A 17,614-nucleotide genomic window follows, 5' to 3' on the forward strand; every position below is an offset into this window, starting at 1 on the left:
GGCCTGTGTGCTTAAATGATAGGTTTGAACCAGTCGTGCAGCATGCAGAGCCCCGTCATTACCTGCCCTTACACAGCAGCCTCAGCTCTCGGATCTGCACTTGGCCTTTGTCTCCTCAGCTTGTTTTTGTCCCCTCCTCTGTCTGCCTGACCTGCTCGGAGCACCGCAGCAGCAGGGACAACAATGCATCCTGTCAAGAGGGCATGTAGCTAATTAAGTCTGTCCTTCACAATCGGAATCTCAGGTTTCTCATGAGCCAGGGTCCAGGACTGTTAGGCCAGAAAAAAAGTGAGAAAAGAGGATGTGCTCGTCTTCTGCTTGTCCGTGTTTCTAAACAGAACATCACGGGAAATGATTCATGTAGAGGAGGCAAGCAGAACGTGCGGTGATCTGTGGCTGAAAACTGAGAGGTGGAAGTGAAAGTCCTGTCGTGTTTCACCAGAATGGAAAAAGAGAACCTTGAAGCGTCTTCCTCTTTCCCTAATTGGAGACTCATTTCCTTTTTGGATTTCAGGGCAGGAGGGAGGTGCCTCATTTCGGCCAATATGAAAACTGAGAACCAAGATAAAGCTCAACCATTGAAAGAGAGAAGAGAAACAGAGGGATCAGATGATGTGAGAGTCTGCCAGTGAATGTACGCAGCAGCATTGTTATTGTGTCCAGCCTGGTGTTATTCGCTCAAACTCGAGGCCTGGTGCGCACAATAGGTGTGGTCGAGACAAACAATGCAGGCTTTTCCTCAGAAAACAAATCAAAACGTCACACTGAGACTTCTTGGAAACTGTAGCACTAGTTAACCATGTACAGTAAACAGTTTCTCTTAATGAAACACCTCGTTTTCTCTTTTCGTCGCCTTGTGTACAGTGTCAGAGGTCAATGCTGAGATGTTCTCCACCTCAGCATTGAGGTGAAGTGTTTACAGGCCTGTAAACCGAGCCTGTCAGAGCTCAGACATCTGGTTGGAGCACATTCTTCTTATTTTTGTCCAGTGATCTCAGGTTTTTTGGACGACCCCCCCCCCCCTCCCTCTCGTCCCCTCCTTCTCTTTTACAAACATGAACTCCGCCTGAGGTTGGATTAAGGCCCAGACAACAATAATACTAAACATGGGGCTAAGAAATTCCTCCAGTCTCTCAGTGGATTCATGGGATGGGTCTCTTTATTGAGCAGATTTCACCTGGGAACTGATTTTAATTACGTCTCTTCGGTCTGCACATTTTACATCTGCCCTGCCTGCTTTAGCTCTTTAAGTGAATCAACTCCATTAAGGCTGAATCTGGTCAGTGGTTTGCTAAGTAGGTCGTCCTTGAAGATCTCAGACCTTCGTCTTTGCTCCTCCTCTGTCTGTCCTTGCTGACTACTGAGAACTTAATGCTTCCTCTTCCCATCACTCGAATGACGACATTTCTGAACACTCATGTAAGTTCGGTTGGCCTCATGACTCATTGTGACAGAAACCCCCCCCCCCCCCCCCCCAAACCTCAGTCTTGTCTGTTCTCATATGAAAGATGTGTGCTATATCTGTAATAATAATAAAGTAATAATCAAATGAAAGCCTGAGAAAAAATGGTGGGGAAAAATAAACTTGTGCTCGAACAGACGACATGTCATTTTAGATTCTCTGGCTTCTGCAGAGCTGCGGTCAGAGGCAGAGCCCCAAATGTGGGCACAAACATGCAATTTGACATTCCCTGATAGTCAAAAACCATCTGACATGAAAAACAAATGCATTTTGTTATTCTTGTGGCACCCTTGTTTTGCTCCTCCTCACTTTTTTTTCTTGCAGTGTAATGTGTCAGGACTTTTCTACTGAAGTGCTGCACACCTCTTTATTTCAAAACTTAGTCTCAGTCTGCAACAGCTGTACCTGTCTCTTTGTGATTTACACACAAACACACACACATTCAAACTTCTGCACAAATGCACACATTACCTTCTGACCTGCTTTGTCTGTCCACATTATGCACGGCCACCTGTGAGCATAAAGCAGAAGTGGCAGTGCCTGCAGGGAGGAAGTTTCTGGGGCAAACAGTGACTGTACCTGTCAAACTGCTCAGTGCATAACTCTGTATGTCTGACACAAAAACTTTTGCCAAACACTATCCAGCAAACATCACAAAAGCCTGTAGAATAGCACGCCAAGTTTTGCATCTGCATTGACGAGCGTAATCCCCTGCTCTCCATGCAAAAACATGCACACATCCTGCCGGTCGTGACATGTTTGCTTCTTCCTGGTCCAGCGCTGTGAGGGCCATTATTAGGGCCAGACTTGCTTTGCTTTGATCTTCCCAAAATGCAACGGACTCACCAATCATTACAGCACAGAAATAATGCATAGAGAACTAACTGTCGGTCCGCAAGCATTACTCAGCCTGAGAGCCGAGAAATAATTGGAAAGCAGTGAAAGGGAGTGAAAAATCCGTATTAAACTGTGGGTACATAAAGAGGATTACTTTCTGAGTGGGCATTTAATTGGTCCTGACATTTTACATGTCAGACCTTTTAATGTACAGTCAAAGCCAGAGCAGATTAGAGCAACTAATGCTGTAGAAAATATGCTTCATTGTACTGTACGTCCATTTATATTTCTATCTCTATGCATGTACTTTGATGGAGATCTAGGTCAAATAATTTAGCCCTGTCTCTTCACACTTAAAAATCAGACTTTATCTTGTTATTGATTTGTGGAAAATGAAAAATGTGGACCTCTAATGCACGAAACAGAGATGCCGATATTGATCGTTGTCCTGCAGAGACAAATCCTCGCACAGATCTGCAGGACGGACGGGAAATAGAGGTGGAAAGTGAAGGATCAATGAGGATGATGGAGCCATTAGTGACGCCGTGGCCCGCTGAGGTTTCCGATTGTTTTGCGTAGCAGTGTGTTTCAAAAGTAGGACTGTTGACGTCGGGTAACCGTGCGGTGGTCACAGGGACGGCTGATGGTACGTCTGTGGTTCTCTCTGTTGACATTTTAGACGCAGGTTTACCTCGCTCTCCATCTTAAAGTGTGTCTGTTGTTCCTGCCCGCCCTATTAACTTCCACTCTGTCATTTTCCACGCTTCTGCGGCGTCCAGTAGTTACTCAGCAATAGCTCCCCTGCATATGTGATCAGATGACCGCACCTTCAGAGCCAAAGCTGTGGGTAGATCCTCTCTTATTCTGGAGTCTTGGGCAAAGCAAACACACTGTGGGGGTGTTTCTGTTGGCCTCGCTCAGACTGTAGAAGAGAAAAGTTAGGGTTGACTTGTCCTTGGCTCAGACTCACATCCTATTTCACAGTAACAGAAAGTAAAGAGCACACATTTGAAGTGCTACTGATGTGAAAACTTAAATGTATAATTTTTTTAATTACGAAAAAAGTTAGTCCTGGAAATAACTTTGCAAAAGAAAGGTGCTCAGCTGATTTTGACTAAATTATTTCAAGGTTAGCGTTTTATATTTGCACATTTGTTGTTGACATGTTCAAGAAAGATTGAACATGTTACACAGAATACACTGCAGACTCACATTTAGAGGATGCAAACTACACATGCACTTAATTATTTCAATTAGTCTGTAATCATATGAGGATAAGAGGATTTCTGTTACATCAATTTACATTTACAGATTTGTGGTTGCACTTTTGGACATGAAACGTGTCCGAGACCCTCTCTTCAAGCGGACTCGAGCACGGTACCCGAGTGCAGTACGTTTGTGTTCACACTGATCAAGTGAACCGGACTTTGACCTCAACTCAGATTCGGGCCCGCAGGTCCCTAATGTGAAGCCACTCTTAGAGCTGCTTTTGTTGCAACATGGCTTCTTCATTCCATCAATAACTGTGAATATATTTGTTTCGTATGTGCAGTAACTCTGATCCTAACAAGGGGATCAATTGCTGCTGTTTTATGATTCAACAAGTCAGCAAGTTCTGCGGCCTTCTTGCTGATCTGTGCATCTTCTTTAAGAATGATTTATCGCCCGTCAAACCATTAAAATGTAGTTTTGACCTTTGTTTAATGTACAAACACAATGTTTGTTTGGAAACTAAACTCTGGATGTATTATCTATATCAATAAGTCACATGTTGTTTGAGTGTTAACATTAAATAAGATATTGATGTCCTGACGAAGACTCAGTAGAGTCGAAACGCGTTGACAATCCCTGTTTAATAAAGAATTTTTATATGCTATCAGAGTGCCTCGGACTTTCAGTTTAAGACTGCCTCTCCACACTTCACCTTTTCTCTTCTAATCAGGACAGTCAAACGTTTTTATTAACTATTTAAGATATTGCACATATTTAAAATAAACAGCCGGTTAGTAACAGACTCTCTGTCAGTCTCAGCCTCAGTTCCTCGTTGGTCACATTCATTTCAAACATCAGGCAGAGAGACTGCAGGACACACCCAGTACGCAGCAGGCGAGGTCGACATTTTCTCTCTGCTCACAGGCTCCGATCGATAACGGCTCGCTGTTCATCACTTATAGAGTCATCAGGTCCCACAGGGGGTTTGTTAGCTACACACTGAGACAGGATAGAGTCAGATAAAACTGGTTCTCTATAACATGTTGGCTGTTTACATATGCTATCTGAGGCGGTTCGTGAATGAATGATTCATAGCAAAGACGTAAAATAAAGACTAAATACGCATAAATAGTTGTATTATTCAGCGATGGTAAGGTTTGGCATAAAAGGGGTGACGTTGACAATTTGGTAAGAAGTTGTTATTTTAAATAAAATAAAAACATTTAATTGATCAAAAACAAAATTACAGAAAGGGGATGAAAAGATCAAAAAGAGAACAAAGCTTTAGATTTAGCAAATCAGGTCATAAGTTCAGCTTGAAGCTCAAAAGTTTAGCATTTTATATCTTTTTCTAAATGTATCTGTTTTGTTCTTACAGATTTTTCTGCTCTCTTTTCATGTGAAAAAAAACAAACAATTCATGCTGATTTAACTGCATCTGCGTCTGCAACTTGTTATGCAGCATAAAAGTATGAAATTGAAAGAGGACAAAGACAGATAGAAATAGGAATGATGTTGTAAAAAAAAGGATTGATGTGAAGTAGTCGTAGTGTTCTGTCAAATCTAGAGATAAGAAACAAAAACCTTCTTCCATTTCGACCTTAAGGCTGAAAAATACGGCAGCACACGCCACAGAACAACACAGTAATATCACATTCAGAGGATGCTAGATTTAAAGGGCACTAATTGAATTCAATCAGCCTGTAACCATGGCAACAGAGATGCTGAAATGATGTCTGATTGTTGTGGAAGGAGGAGGAGGTCTTTAGTCAATACAGCTCCCAACTGCACAGTGAAGCTCTGTGTGTGTGTGTGTGTGTGTGTGTGTGTGTGTGTGTGTGTGTGTGTGTGTGTGTGTGTGTGTGTGTGTGTGTGTGTGTGTGTGTGTGTGTGTGTGTGTGTGTGTGTGTGTGTGTGTGTGTGTGTGTGTGTGTGTGTGTGTGTGTGTGTGTGTGTGTGTGTGTGTGTGTGTGTGTGTGTGTGTGTGTGTGTGTGTGTGTGTGTGTGTGTGTGTGTGTGTGTGGACTTACCAGTGCCAGGAGGAGGGTGGTGCTGGTCGAGGTGATGTCATCGTCCATTGGGTAAAGTAACAGTGTAGAGGATAGGAAACACACACATACAAACACACACGTACGCACTATCCATATATAGACAATCACAGAGACTATTTGTGCTGGTCAGATTAAAGATGATTTAATCAGATTGTCTGATAGCTAGGCTAATTGTTGTCTGCGCAGATGCAATGCTAAAGTGATCACATTAAATCATACCCTTGAATCTACGCTAAATAGGAAGGAGACGTCTGATTGGCTACAGACATTTCCCTGCTGAAAAAAAAAAAAAAAAGTGAATCTAACCACGGCAGGGGAGTCTCAAAATTCCCACACACAAAGGCAGTGAGGTTCACAAATGACAAACAGTTTGTAAATGCAGACTGAACAGTTTGTATATTTGTGGATTTCTATTACAGATATACAAAACTATAAATATTTATGTGTGAATCAGAAATACATTTGTGAATCTTATTTTTTTATTTGTGGATTTGTTTTACATTTATATAGAATGAAATATATTTGAGTGTGCATTGAAATACATTTGTGAATCCTTCTGTGTGCATTTGTGAATATTGAGAGCGACCTAACTCCATCACGCACAGACATACACACATACACACACACACACACACACACACACTGTATTGACCTTTTAAAGGGGCAGTGTGGTTGTATGTTATGTGTGTGGTTGGGATGTAAAGATGTCAAGAAACCACTAACGTGAAGTTTAAACTGCTCCCCCTCTTCTCTTCTTCTACTTCCTCTTCCTCATGTTTCGCCTCTTGTTTCCTATTTCTCTCCTTTCCTTTCCTACTTTCCTCCCTATGTCTCTTCTCTCTCCTTATTGTCTTATTTCTTCCTCTCTTTTATTTTCCCTTGTCCTATTCTCATTTTGTCGTTTCCACTTTTTCTCTCTCTTCTCTCATCTCCTTGTGTCCTTGTCTCCTTTGGTCCCTATATTTTTCTCCTCTCCATGTTTCATCACCTTTATAAATCTTTTCTCCTTAATGCCTCCTCCTTTTTCCTCCCTCTCCTCATCTTATCCTTACCCTTTCTTGTCCTTCAGTATTTGATCATTTCTGTTTTAATCGTGAGATGAGGTATAAGAGGAGAAACCTGAGGAGCAGAAGTGATGTTTTTGGAGCAAGCTGAGGAGCAAATTTCATACCCCCTGTATTAATAAGGTATTACATATTTATTTCAGATTGCAACTTCATAGATTTGCAACCAGTGTATTCATTTCATGAGTTGTATCCTCCATGTCAGATGGTTTTTTTTTGGGCCTCTGGAAGAAGTCCAGTTACAGAATTAGAAATCCGCGGTCCAAAGGGTTCCATTTAGCATCTTCGTCAGTGTAGAAATTGAGCCTTGCACATAGATTTGTTGTGCAAACACACACACACACACACACACACACACACACAGAGTGCTGCTTTTAATGACTCGGCACTCTGTCTGGATGTGCAGAGTTTCTGGCAGATGTCTGTGTGGGCTCAGTTCCTGTGAGCAGTGCTAGCCGGCTGGAATTCAGGAAATCACACACACACACACACATGGCATTTACTATTTAACTTTTTTTTAATACTTGAACTTGAACTTTCCAGGGAAAGTTGCATGAACACGTTTTCTGTTTTCCAGTAAAACCCGGTGTGTCACAGTCACACTCGGTCAGTTCAGCAGAAGCAGTTCAGTCTGAAGGCCTCAGTGTGCCTCATACAAAACCACATCTTCAACCCATGGCTGAAAGTGAGACTGATGGTTCCTGTTTCAAAGGGAAAAACTGCTTTGTAGTAATATAGACAGATATCTAAGAGGTGGCGATAACGGTTGCACTTCAAATATATCCATAGTCTGTGTAAACCACTCACTGTATTTACAGAAAGACAACATGTCTCCGCCTTCTCCTGTTTCATACAAGTGAAGCCAAAATACCCTGGAGATAAGCGCTGTCATATTTTGCATTTGAAGCCGAAGTCTGCACAGGAGGTCTTTTGAGGTCTGGTGGAACATTGGTATTAACAGTGGCATATTTAGAGTCCGTTGGGGCCCTAGGCAAAAATCAATTCTGGGGCCCCTCCAACCAACGTTCAGCGAGGCAACGAGAATGAGTGTTGTCAGATGGGGCCCTGGGGTTTTCCTATACCGTCATTGTATAATTTTCACATTTTCTGCCTCTGCTTTGGGGGCCCTCTACTGGTCTGGGGCCCCAAGCAGGTGCCTGCCTTGCCTGTTGACAAGCAGCACCACTGGGTGTTAACATCATTCTCCTGTCGCTATATCTAACTTAACTCAGCAGCAATGATCCTACAGGTGTTTCTTATGTATGTCCCTAAACTGGAAAACAAATTAGACAAAAATCCAGTTGACAGTTGGACTCCCAGACTCTCCCACTACCAGCTGCATGCAAATCACACACACACACACACACACACACACACACACACACACACACACACACACACACGCTGTGGACGAGATGTGTGAGCACAAGGTGTGGCATTTGTCTGATCTGATGCTTCTGGGAGTGTGTAGGTGTGTAACTGTGTCTGTGTGGATTAAGCCTCAGAAACTACTGTAGAGGAGTCCAGCAGCAAGCCAGCGGTGAGGAGTACACCACAGGGAGTTTAAATATGCCTGTAATCCCCGAATGATCCTCTCTGATGAGTGATCAGGGGAGGGAGGGAGTGATTGTGTGTGGAGGTAGACAAGAATTACTGTGAGTTAACCATGTAGTTCCCTTCCTACAAATGCAGTTACTGACGGTGTAGTGAAGAATTCACTAAGTTTCAGTGCAAAGAAGTTAACACACTGGCTGAGTCTATAGTCTTTAGATTAAGTGACTCTGTGTGTCTTTGTGTGTGTTAAACTGTGTCCAGGAATGCTGAGGTCTGACTTTATTGCTGTTAAACTGGTGACTGTGGGAGACGAGGGGGTGTTACTCCTGCAGACCTGCATGTCGAGTTGAACGTCTCGTCTGTATTTAATATCTTGGATGTGTGCCTGTCGCCGGAAGCTCTCCCTACACGTTTATGTGAGCTTTATGACTCGCTGACTCCTCTAATGCATTTGTTCAAGAGACGCAGTTATTCAATGCGTCTTTTACCGCACAGCTGTTGTAAAATATCAGTTTATCTATTCTGTCTTCGGTGCCAAAGAATGATCTGGAGGTTTAACGGTTTAAAAGATGAGAGACATACCTCTTCGTCGATGCAACCAGCCAGAGAAAAAGCTGGAAGGGTTTCTTACCGTAGTGTGGCCCTAATATAGAGCTAGAAAAAATCTGTGTTTTCAACCAGTATTATGCAAATCTGAAATTTAGAAACGGACAGAGTTCAGAGTTTTTAAGACACAAGTAAAACAGTGGCTGAAACTGAAGTAAGTCTGTGACCACTGACTGTTTCCTCTTATCAATCATCATTTTACTGTTTAGTCTTATACTTTGTGTTTTACATAGGAAGCGATGTTCATTGCATGAGTCCCTGTTAAATAAACAAAGGTACCTCAGTATCGCCCAATACTATAGGCAGTGAATTCCATAGCAGGATAATAAAGTGTGTGGTAAACTCTTGTTTCTGTGTGAATGGGGTTTTGCAGAATTAGTAATAATGACTTTCCCTGTAGACGGGTTTACAGATCGCTGTGACATACACACAGAGGCATACAAGGTTTTCACATTTTTACCTCCACAAATTCTGATCTGATAGTCCCACTAATCTAACAGACTTTTTATGTACGTGGAACTTAATAATGTAAAGTTGATTTGAGTTGGAAAGACTTCACTGCTTTACAAGCTGCGTTGTTATGAATTTGTTGAGGTTAGCTCTTCCTATGACAGGACAGATGGGACATCTTTCAACACTACAGGCTTATGATGAAGAATATAACGTTGGAAAGCTTCAGGAACTCATATTAAAGAGTGTCAGGGTTCTACTTTTTAATGACGCCATCATCCAGCGCTCCTGACGTCCACTAACCTCTGAGCCCTCTTGTAATTCCAGAATTAAAAAAACTGTGAAGCCTTTTTAGAGGACTTTGGTTGTTCTTAATGAATAATGAATGATACGTCTTTGTCTGAAGACTGGAGGGCTCGGCTCTGGTTTGTCATATTTAATGAATTCATCTGAACACCAAAACAAACTTTCTTAATAATCTTCTAATGGACACAGACAGCCACAGTGTGCACTTGCAGACTTCATACAACACTGATTTCTTAGAAGTTGTTGCGGACATTTGATTATTCAGTTCAATGTTCAGAGAATATTTAAGAGCATCAGATCATCATTTGATCAAACATGATCTGGAGCTTTCTAATGGAGAGACAGCTTCCTGTTATAATTTAATGCGAAAACGTTTTGGGAATAGGCGACACATTTCAGTCAAACTTATTTCAGGTTTCACCTTCTTAAGTGCAGATTATTTCCTTTTCCTTTGTCATATTTGATCGTGAACTGGTTATATTCTCAGTTTGGACTGTTAGATGGATAAACAAAGACATTGAAAATTGTCACCTTGGGCTGTTTTTTTTTTTTTTGTTGCTACATTTCTAATTTTTGAAGATAATAAATTCAACAGTCATGAAAACATTTGTTGCAGACCCTCTCATGTCCACTCATTCGCTCTTTCTCCTCTCTGTACCGAAACCCTTCTTCCCTTCCTCTGACACAACTTGTGAATATTAATGTTTATTCTGAAGGAGCTCTGTTTCCTAACATTAGCGGTTCCTCTCTACCTGAGTGATGGCTGTATAAGGCGTTGACCTGGAGTTGAACCGGTCCAGCAGTCGAGTGACTGGCACGCTCTCATTAAGACGTCCACTACTCTTTCAATCTCTGTGCATTTTACAGTACAAACTCATTCCTCCAACACGTCAGCTCCTTATCTCGACACGCTGTCAGCACTTCACATTCAACCGTGTCAAAACAAGACGTTTAGCTCCATCTTCTTCTTCACCTCTTTTTTGTTTCTCGTCTCTCCTTCGCCTCATCTCACCTTGTCTCCTTCTTTCCTCTTCGTGTCCGACTTTTATCAATTTCCAGCCTCATCCGTCATCTCCGAATCCCCCTCATGCATGTTTTTTTTTTGCTCTAAACGCTGAACAAACAATATAAAGGTCATGTTTATCCATTGTGCTCCGTGTGTAATAGCCATCCAGTTCCTGCTGAATGACCTCAGTGCATGCAGCTGTTCGAGGAAATGCCAGAAAAAAGTTGTTCCCATCTTCCCAAAAACGATTTCTCAGCCAGTTTTGTTGCTCCACACGCGTGATCGTGTCAGAGCCTCAGCTGGAATGTAACCTTGGCTCCTCACTCTGACCTTTAACCGCTAAACGCCATTCATCAGCCCCCCCCCCACCCCCCTTCTCCATCAGACGCTTCATCACAACTTCTCAGCCACTTCTGATGTTTCCTGCTGTCCACTTTGATGGGTCATAACGTCTCAGCAGACGGGCCACTGAAATCAGGCTAGAAGGTTAATTTTCTCCAAACTCTTCCAGTGATGTTCTGCTCTTCTCCAGTGAAGGGGGTCTCACTTCAACTTGTGATAGGTGGAGGGCTTAGCTTTCAAGGCTAAACAAAGGGAGAAATCATCTTACTGTATACCCAGCTAGGGGGGAGAAATCATCACCAGGAGTAGGGATTTAGATTGCCCTCCTATCTCTTAAACTGCTAATCCTTAATATCCTTTATTTGGTGACATCTGGGTTGTTTTTGAGTGGGATTTCCCACAGATCATTTATGCATCAGAGAGGATTTTACTCTATCACTTTTTCTTTCGAAATGAAAGACAAAAAGTCACAAAAGTGCCAGGAGAGAAAGTGTAGCACCCAGCTTCTTTTTTCTAAGCGCTCTGCCTTTTTTGTCTGTCAGCTCAGAGCGCTCAAGTTTAAAATCTTTGAACTTTTCAGAAAGGCGCCGTTGGTGTCACCGTCCCTTTTTTTCCCCCCCAATTTATGATATTCCCTGTATTTTTGCGGCCTACAGATCATGTCTTGTACCCACATCCTCTTTGCTCGATGTCTGCTGGAGTAAAAAAGAAACGGAGCAGTGTCGATCATACAGCGGCTGTACAGCACTGTTCTTCCGGCGCACAAACGCTCCATTCAGCACTCCAGAGCGCACGCACAGCCAGCACTTTTCTGCCCGTAAAAAAGTGGTGACATCACTACGATGTATAAGGATGTTTCTACAAGACATACACAACCGTGGAAAACAAAATACTGACAACCGAGGTGACCATTTAAGAGTATAAATCAGCTAAACTCAACACTACCTGAACGATGGCATCGCCCCACCCACCCACCCGCTCGCTGTGAATGTCCCAGGCTGTTTCTTTGTTCACACATCACACATCTATCTGCAGTCTGGCCAAATAGAAGCCTTCAGATGTTGTGTGTTCATTTGTTTTGTCCTTTTACTTGTGAGAGTACAGCCCGACATCCAACAAAAGAACACCACCGGACAGCACAAACAGACCATGAATACTTCCTGTATTTGCATCTCTGCATAATAGACTTGAACCTGTGACCTTTACCTATTTGAAAAGCTCATTAGTGTCGCAGTGAGTGGCTGTATCAGTCCCAGGGGACATGTTGTGTACTCTTTCTCAGCTCTGTCTGTTTTTTTTTTTTTTTTTCCAGCTCTCTCTCGCTGCCTCTACTCGGTCTTTTATCCCTCACAGTTCACCGCTTTGTTTCTCACAGACACCCAGCTGTCTCTTTCCTCCCTCTCTCTCTTTCCTCTCTCTCCCTCTCCCTCTCCCTCTCCCTCTCCCCCTCTCTATCTCTCTCTCTCTCTCTCTCTGAGTCTGTCTGGTGGAGGTGGGATGCTGCAGACTGCTGTAGGTGGTCAGGATCACTCCAGACAGGCAGGAGGGAGAGAGAGGAGGCTCTGTCTGGGGCATTTTAAAGGACAACTGGCTGGCTCGTCCTCCACATTTTTCTCTCTGTTTTTTAAATCTATCAAGCAAATGCACTTAGCTGAGAGCAAACATGTTGAAAATCATACCAGTATTTAATTTAGTAAAGCCTCAAAGGGCTTTGGGGAGAGGTTTTTAATCGTAATAACAACACAGTTAAGTCAGAAATTGTTTCACTGATTGATATTTTATGCCTTGTCCTGCCTTTGGACAATGGTTTCCAGTTTCCAAAGAAAACTTCTTATCATAAATACCAGTTTTCATGTTGTTATTGAATATCCCAAAACAACAGAAAACCTGCAAAGAATGGGGAAAAATGAGACAAAGTGCACTGACTCGGAAAAAGTACGATTATTAAAGAGGGTTACAGCACACTGGGACTTTTGGGGATTAAGCCTTCTCGGTGGTGGTCTTGGTTTTGACCTACATTCAAACAGATTTCTTGTTTTTACATTTTTGGGTCGTGATCTCTCCTCCAGTGGTTTCATCCGCGGGGATATTGATGATTCATCTGTCAGGTGAACGACATACTGAATGAAAGTCTCATTACAAGACAAAGCAAGGGAAAATAGAAATCTTGAACTGCATTGTCTGCATTCATGTACTGTATTCTCCTGCAGGTTTGAATCTGCTTTAATTCAGCAGTAAGACCAGTTCAACAAAAACCTGCAATGCAATGGTCAAAATAATAATAAATCGGGGCGCTGGTGGCTCAGTGGTTGGTGCGCGCGCCACATGTATGGAGGCTGTAATCCTCCATGCGGGCGGCCCAGGTTCAAATCCGACCTGTGGCTCCATTCCCGCATGTCATTCCCTACTCTCGCCCTGATTTCCGACTCTATCCACTGTCCTATCTCTCTAATAAAAAAATAATCTCACAACATATGTATATTGAATTCAACACATTTCTGACAATGACCCCAAAAACAAGCATGTCAGTTCAAACGTATTGGTCCATGCCCTTTAGTTCACATCATTTTTAAAAGATTTAGTTTGTGATGAAAATGTGTCAGCATCTGTTTTATTGCATGAGTTTAAACATGTTGTACACAAACAGAATAAGCACATTAAAAAACAAAAACGTTAACCCTTTACTAAAGTATATTACCCTTTTAAACAAGGAAGTACTACTTTGTCTTTGACATAATCAGTGTTTGCAGCTTCAACTCTGTTGCAAAATCATTTGAATATTTTACAGTTATTTAAAGGCCTATCTTCACAACATCACATTTGGAGATTTATAGTCTGTAAAACTGGACGCTGTGTGTGTGTGTGTGTGTGTGTGTGTGTGTGTGTGTGTGTGTGTGTGTGTGTGTGTGTGTGTGTGTGTGTGTGTGTGTGTGTGTGTGTGTGTGTGTGTGTGTGTGTGTGTGTGTGTGTGTGTGTGTGTGTGTGTGTGTGTGTGTGTGTGTGTGTGTGTGTGTGTGTGTGTGTGTGTGTGTGTGTGTGTGTGTGTGTGTGTGTGTGTGTGTGTGTGTGTGTGTGTGTGTGTGTGTGTGTGTGTGTGTGTGTGTGTGTGTGTGTGTGTGTGTGTGTGTGTGTGTGTGTGTGTGTCTAAAGAGAGAGAGAGAAGGGAGTACTGTGTTCAGTATCAACAGGGAAGTGGTGAATTACACCATTGTGCTCTCATTACAGCCACTTTTGTGTGGAAGGTGGCAGCTGTTAATCTTGGCGCGCGGCTAGAGCCTTTGGATTATCACATGAGCACACACACACACACACACACACATGCACACACATGCACACACCCTCACACAGGGTTTGCGGCTCTGATAAGCTGGCAGGTACCCTTTAAATTCATGAAGCAGCTACTGTTCCTCATTGTTTTGAATGTCTATCAGTTCTTGTCTCTCTCTTTGACTCGTCTCATGCTCTTCCTTTGTGGTGTTTGTGATAGTTGTTCCCTTTACCATTCAACACAGAAAGCCTATTGAGTCGCTCCACTCTGTCAGATGGAATCGCCATGACTCTGCTGACCCCGTTGTGACTCAGTGTACTGGAAATGCCCGAGGCTCTGAGGACATGAACTGGTGTTTGAAATGATGTCTTGTTGCTCTGCTTCCATATTTAACCTCCTCCATCTCCTCTCTCTCCTCCCCCAGTTGGGATGTCCTGAGTCAGTTCTGCGGGCCCAGAGAGCGGTGTGCTGATGGGACCTGCTGCGCCACCATGAGTTTACAAGATGGCGGCTGCAGCTACGCCAGCAGCGCCAACATGGCCACCGCTTGTGGCAGCATGCGGCGGCGCCTGGAGGACCAGGACTTCAGCCTGCGCGTCTATCCTGGAGCCCTGGCTGAGGGAACCATCTACTGCCCCGTCAGCGCACGCAAGAACACCACAGCAGCTGAAGCCATCGAGTTCCTCATCCAGCGGTTATGCCTGGAGCGGACCAAATGCTACGTGCTAGCTGAGGTGAAGGAGTTTGGCGGGGAGGAATGGATCCTAAACCCCAACGACTGCCCTGTTCAGCGGATGATGCTGTGGCCTCGCACTGCCCTGGAGAATCGCTCCAGCCTGGGCAGCGGCGAGGACTACCGCTTCCTCCTACGGGAGAAGAACCTGGATGGATCTATTCATTATGGCGGCAGCCTGCAGATGTGGCTGCGGGTGACTGAGGAGCGGCGGCGCATGGTGGAACGGGGTTTCCTCCCTCAGCCTGCAGGGAGTGACCCACCGTCCGACCTCTGCGCTCTCCCGGAGCTTACAGAGCGCGCCCTGTTGGAAAGCCTTCGAGCACGCTTCCGCCAGGAGAAGATCTACACTTACATTGGGAGTATTCTTATTGTGATTAACCCCTTCCAGTTCCTGCCAATCTACAATCCTAAATACGTCAAATTGTACGACAACCACACACTCGGGAAGCTGGAGCCTCACATTTACGCCGTGGCAGATGTGGCTTATCACGCTATGCTGCAGCGACGGAAGAACCAGTGCATAGTCATCTCTGGTGAGAGTGGGTCAGGGAAGACCCAGAGCACCAACTTCCTCATTCATCACCTGACGGCGCTCAGCCAGAAGGGATTCGCCAGCGGAGTGGAGCAGATCATCCTGGGAGCGGGGCCGGTGCTGGAGGTAAGGAAGTCACCTGACAAAGCCTGCTGTATTGAACAAATGTTACTGAAGATCTGCTAACAAAGTCTTGTATCTGTTCTTTATGTTCAGTAGATGGCTTAGAGTCAAAACGGTTAACTTTATTGAAATCTGGTCATGACAAAAGAACAGAGGATCAGATTTTAATTTACATAATTTCCACCACAGAAATGGTGACATGGATGGGAGAGATATTTGTTGATGATTCTTTTTCAGTGTTTTATGTCTGCTATTTTGTGCTTGAGTAAACGTACCTGATTATAAGACAGCATACATAGAATCCATTAGCCCTCTTTCACTGCAGAAACTTTCCCAGAAACCCTGACGTCTTCTGACCTTTACCTTTAGCTGAATCCAGAGAAACTCATATCTTATTTTTCTTTCTGGTCTGTTGTTGATTCCTTCTAAAAAAAAGAAAAAGGAATAGGTATAGAACTTAAGGTCCTGATTTACCTCCTAAGACTTGAGTATGTTGGGGCGCGCTGGTGGCGCAATGGATAGGGCGCGCGCCCCATGTATTGAGGCTGTCGTCTCGGGCGGGCGGCCCGGGCTCGCGTCCCGCCCGTGGCCTCCCTCCCACATGTCGTTCCCCACTCTCTCTCCCTGGTTTCCGACTCTATCCACTGTTCTATCTATCCATTAAAGGCACAAAAGCCCAAAAATAAATCTTTAAAAAAAAAAAAAAAGACTTCAGTATGTTACAAGTTCAGTCTAAGATGAATGTTTGGCGACAGAGACGATGTCCACACAAGGAAAGTACAGAGTCTCTCTGGTAATTACAACCCTGTTTGTAAGAACTAAAGGGGCGTATCGTTTTACAAAAACACTGACATTTTTCTCAGCTTCTTTGTGATATGTGCAATAAAATATAGGGTAGCAGTGTTTTGCAAATTATCAAATTCAGTTTTAATTTACATTTTATGCAACATTACACTTTTTTTAGAATGGAACTGTAATTTTAAAGATGTATTTTTTTAATCTGTCAAGTATCTATCCATAAGATGAAAGGTATTACAGAAAGGTTAAGACTAAATATAGTCAAGTAAAGATCAGTAACCATGAGAACAAGACTTGTTGCAGTAAAGCTGTAATGACCCCTTCCTTTATGAATGGCATATTGTATGGACAATATCCTGTTCCTTTGGTTCCTATGAAGCTGCAATGGTTTGGATAGACTTGCCAGCTCAAAGAAAGCTGAAGGTGGTTCATATGGACTGACTTAGACACTCCAGCTGTAGAAAGGAAGTGACAAAAGTCAGCTGAAATCTGCAGAGGAGTCAGCAGGTTATATCTCTGGTGTTGGAATGTCAGCTCATGAAACGAGGCATGAAAAGGATTAAAGAAATATCCTTCTGAGACTGGAATCCCTCGACGTACAGAGAAAACCTATATTTAGCCCCGGCTTTAGCACATATGACTCTTATGTGTATTATTTGACCCAGAAACTGGGTTTTCTACATTGCCCAATCTCTGCGTTGATGGAAAAAGAAAAACATTTAATGGAATGTCACCTAATCCGCCTCGGATTATAGATCAATAAAGGATTATGGATTATGGAATTTCATTGGGAATTTCATGTTTTGGGAAAGTCTCCTGAAGGGCAACATGTGCTCTACAGACTTAGAGAAAGGACTCAGTGAGCATGCCTCCCGATGGTTTGTTGTTTTCTGGCAGCCATTTTGTTCTGCACGCACACAGCTTCCTGTCAGGACGTATGGGGATGTCATGTCAACACAAAGCTGTGCATGTTGACACCATGTGCGTCCCATGTGGAGGCCTGCACAGTAAAACAGGGCTGTTGTACTCTCAGATGTATATCTACGGTTTGTCATCTGGAAATCATGAATCACCCTTTAGACCCACTAGATCCTTCAGGGGATGAAACTTACAACTGCAGCTGCTTTTATGTTTACACTTTTTTCACAGAACAATAATTTCAAACTTTGATACGATACTTGTAAAAATCAAATGTTGATACCTTTTTAGATACCATGGCAACTAAAACAGATGTCCTAGGCACCCATTTTTGGCTAATGCCTTGTTT

The 17,614-nt window shown here is 43.3% G+C and overlaps 1 protein-coding gene across 6 annotated transcripts in view; it reads left to right on the forward strand.

The window, feature by feature from the left end:
* The window catches only part of LOC132972835 (unconventional myosin-IXa-like), a 148,519-nt gene that overhangs the window by 22,581 nt on the left and 108,324 nt on the right, over positions 1 to 17,614 (forward strand). For all 6 annotated transcript variants that reach the window (XM_061035944.1, XM_061035945.1, XM_061035948.1 and 3 more), the window contains exon 2: positions 14,583 to 15,552. In XM_061035944.1, coding sequence (XP_060891927.1) covers positions 14,650 to 15,552 — 903 coding nt within the window. In that variant the 5' untranslated portion in view covers positions 14,583 to 14,649. The remainder of the gene's footprint in view (positions 1 to 14,582; positions 15,553 to 17,614) is intronic.

The sequence above is a fragment of the Labrus mixtus genome, chromosome 4 (genome assembly GCF_963584025.1).
Source record: "Labrus mixtus chromosome 4, fLabMix1.1, whole genome shotgun sequence".
NCBI lineage: Eukaryota > Metazoa > Chordata > Actinopteri > Labriformes > Labridae > Labrus > Labrus mixtus.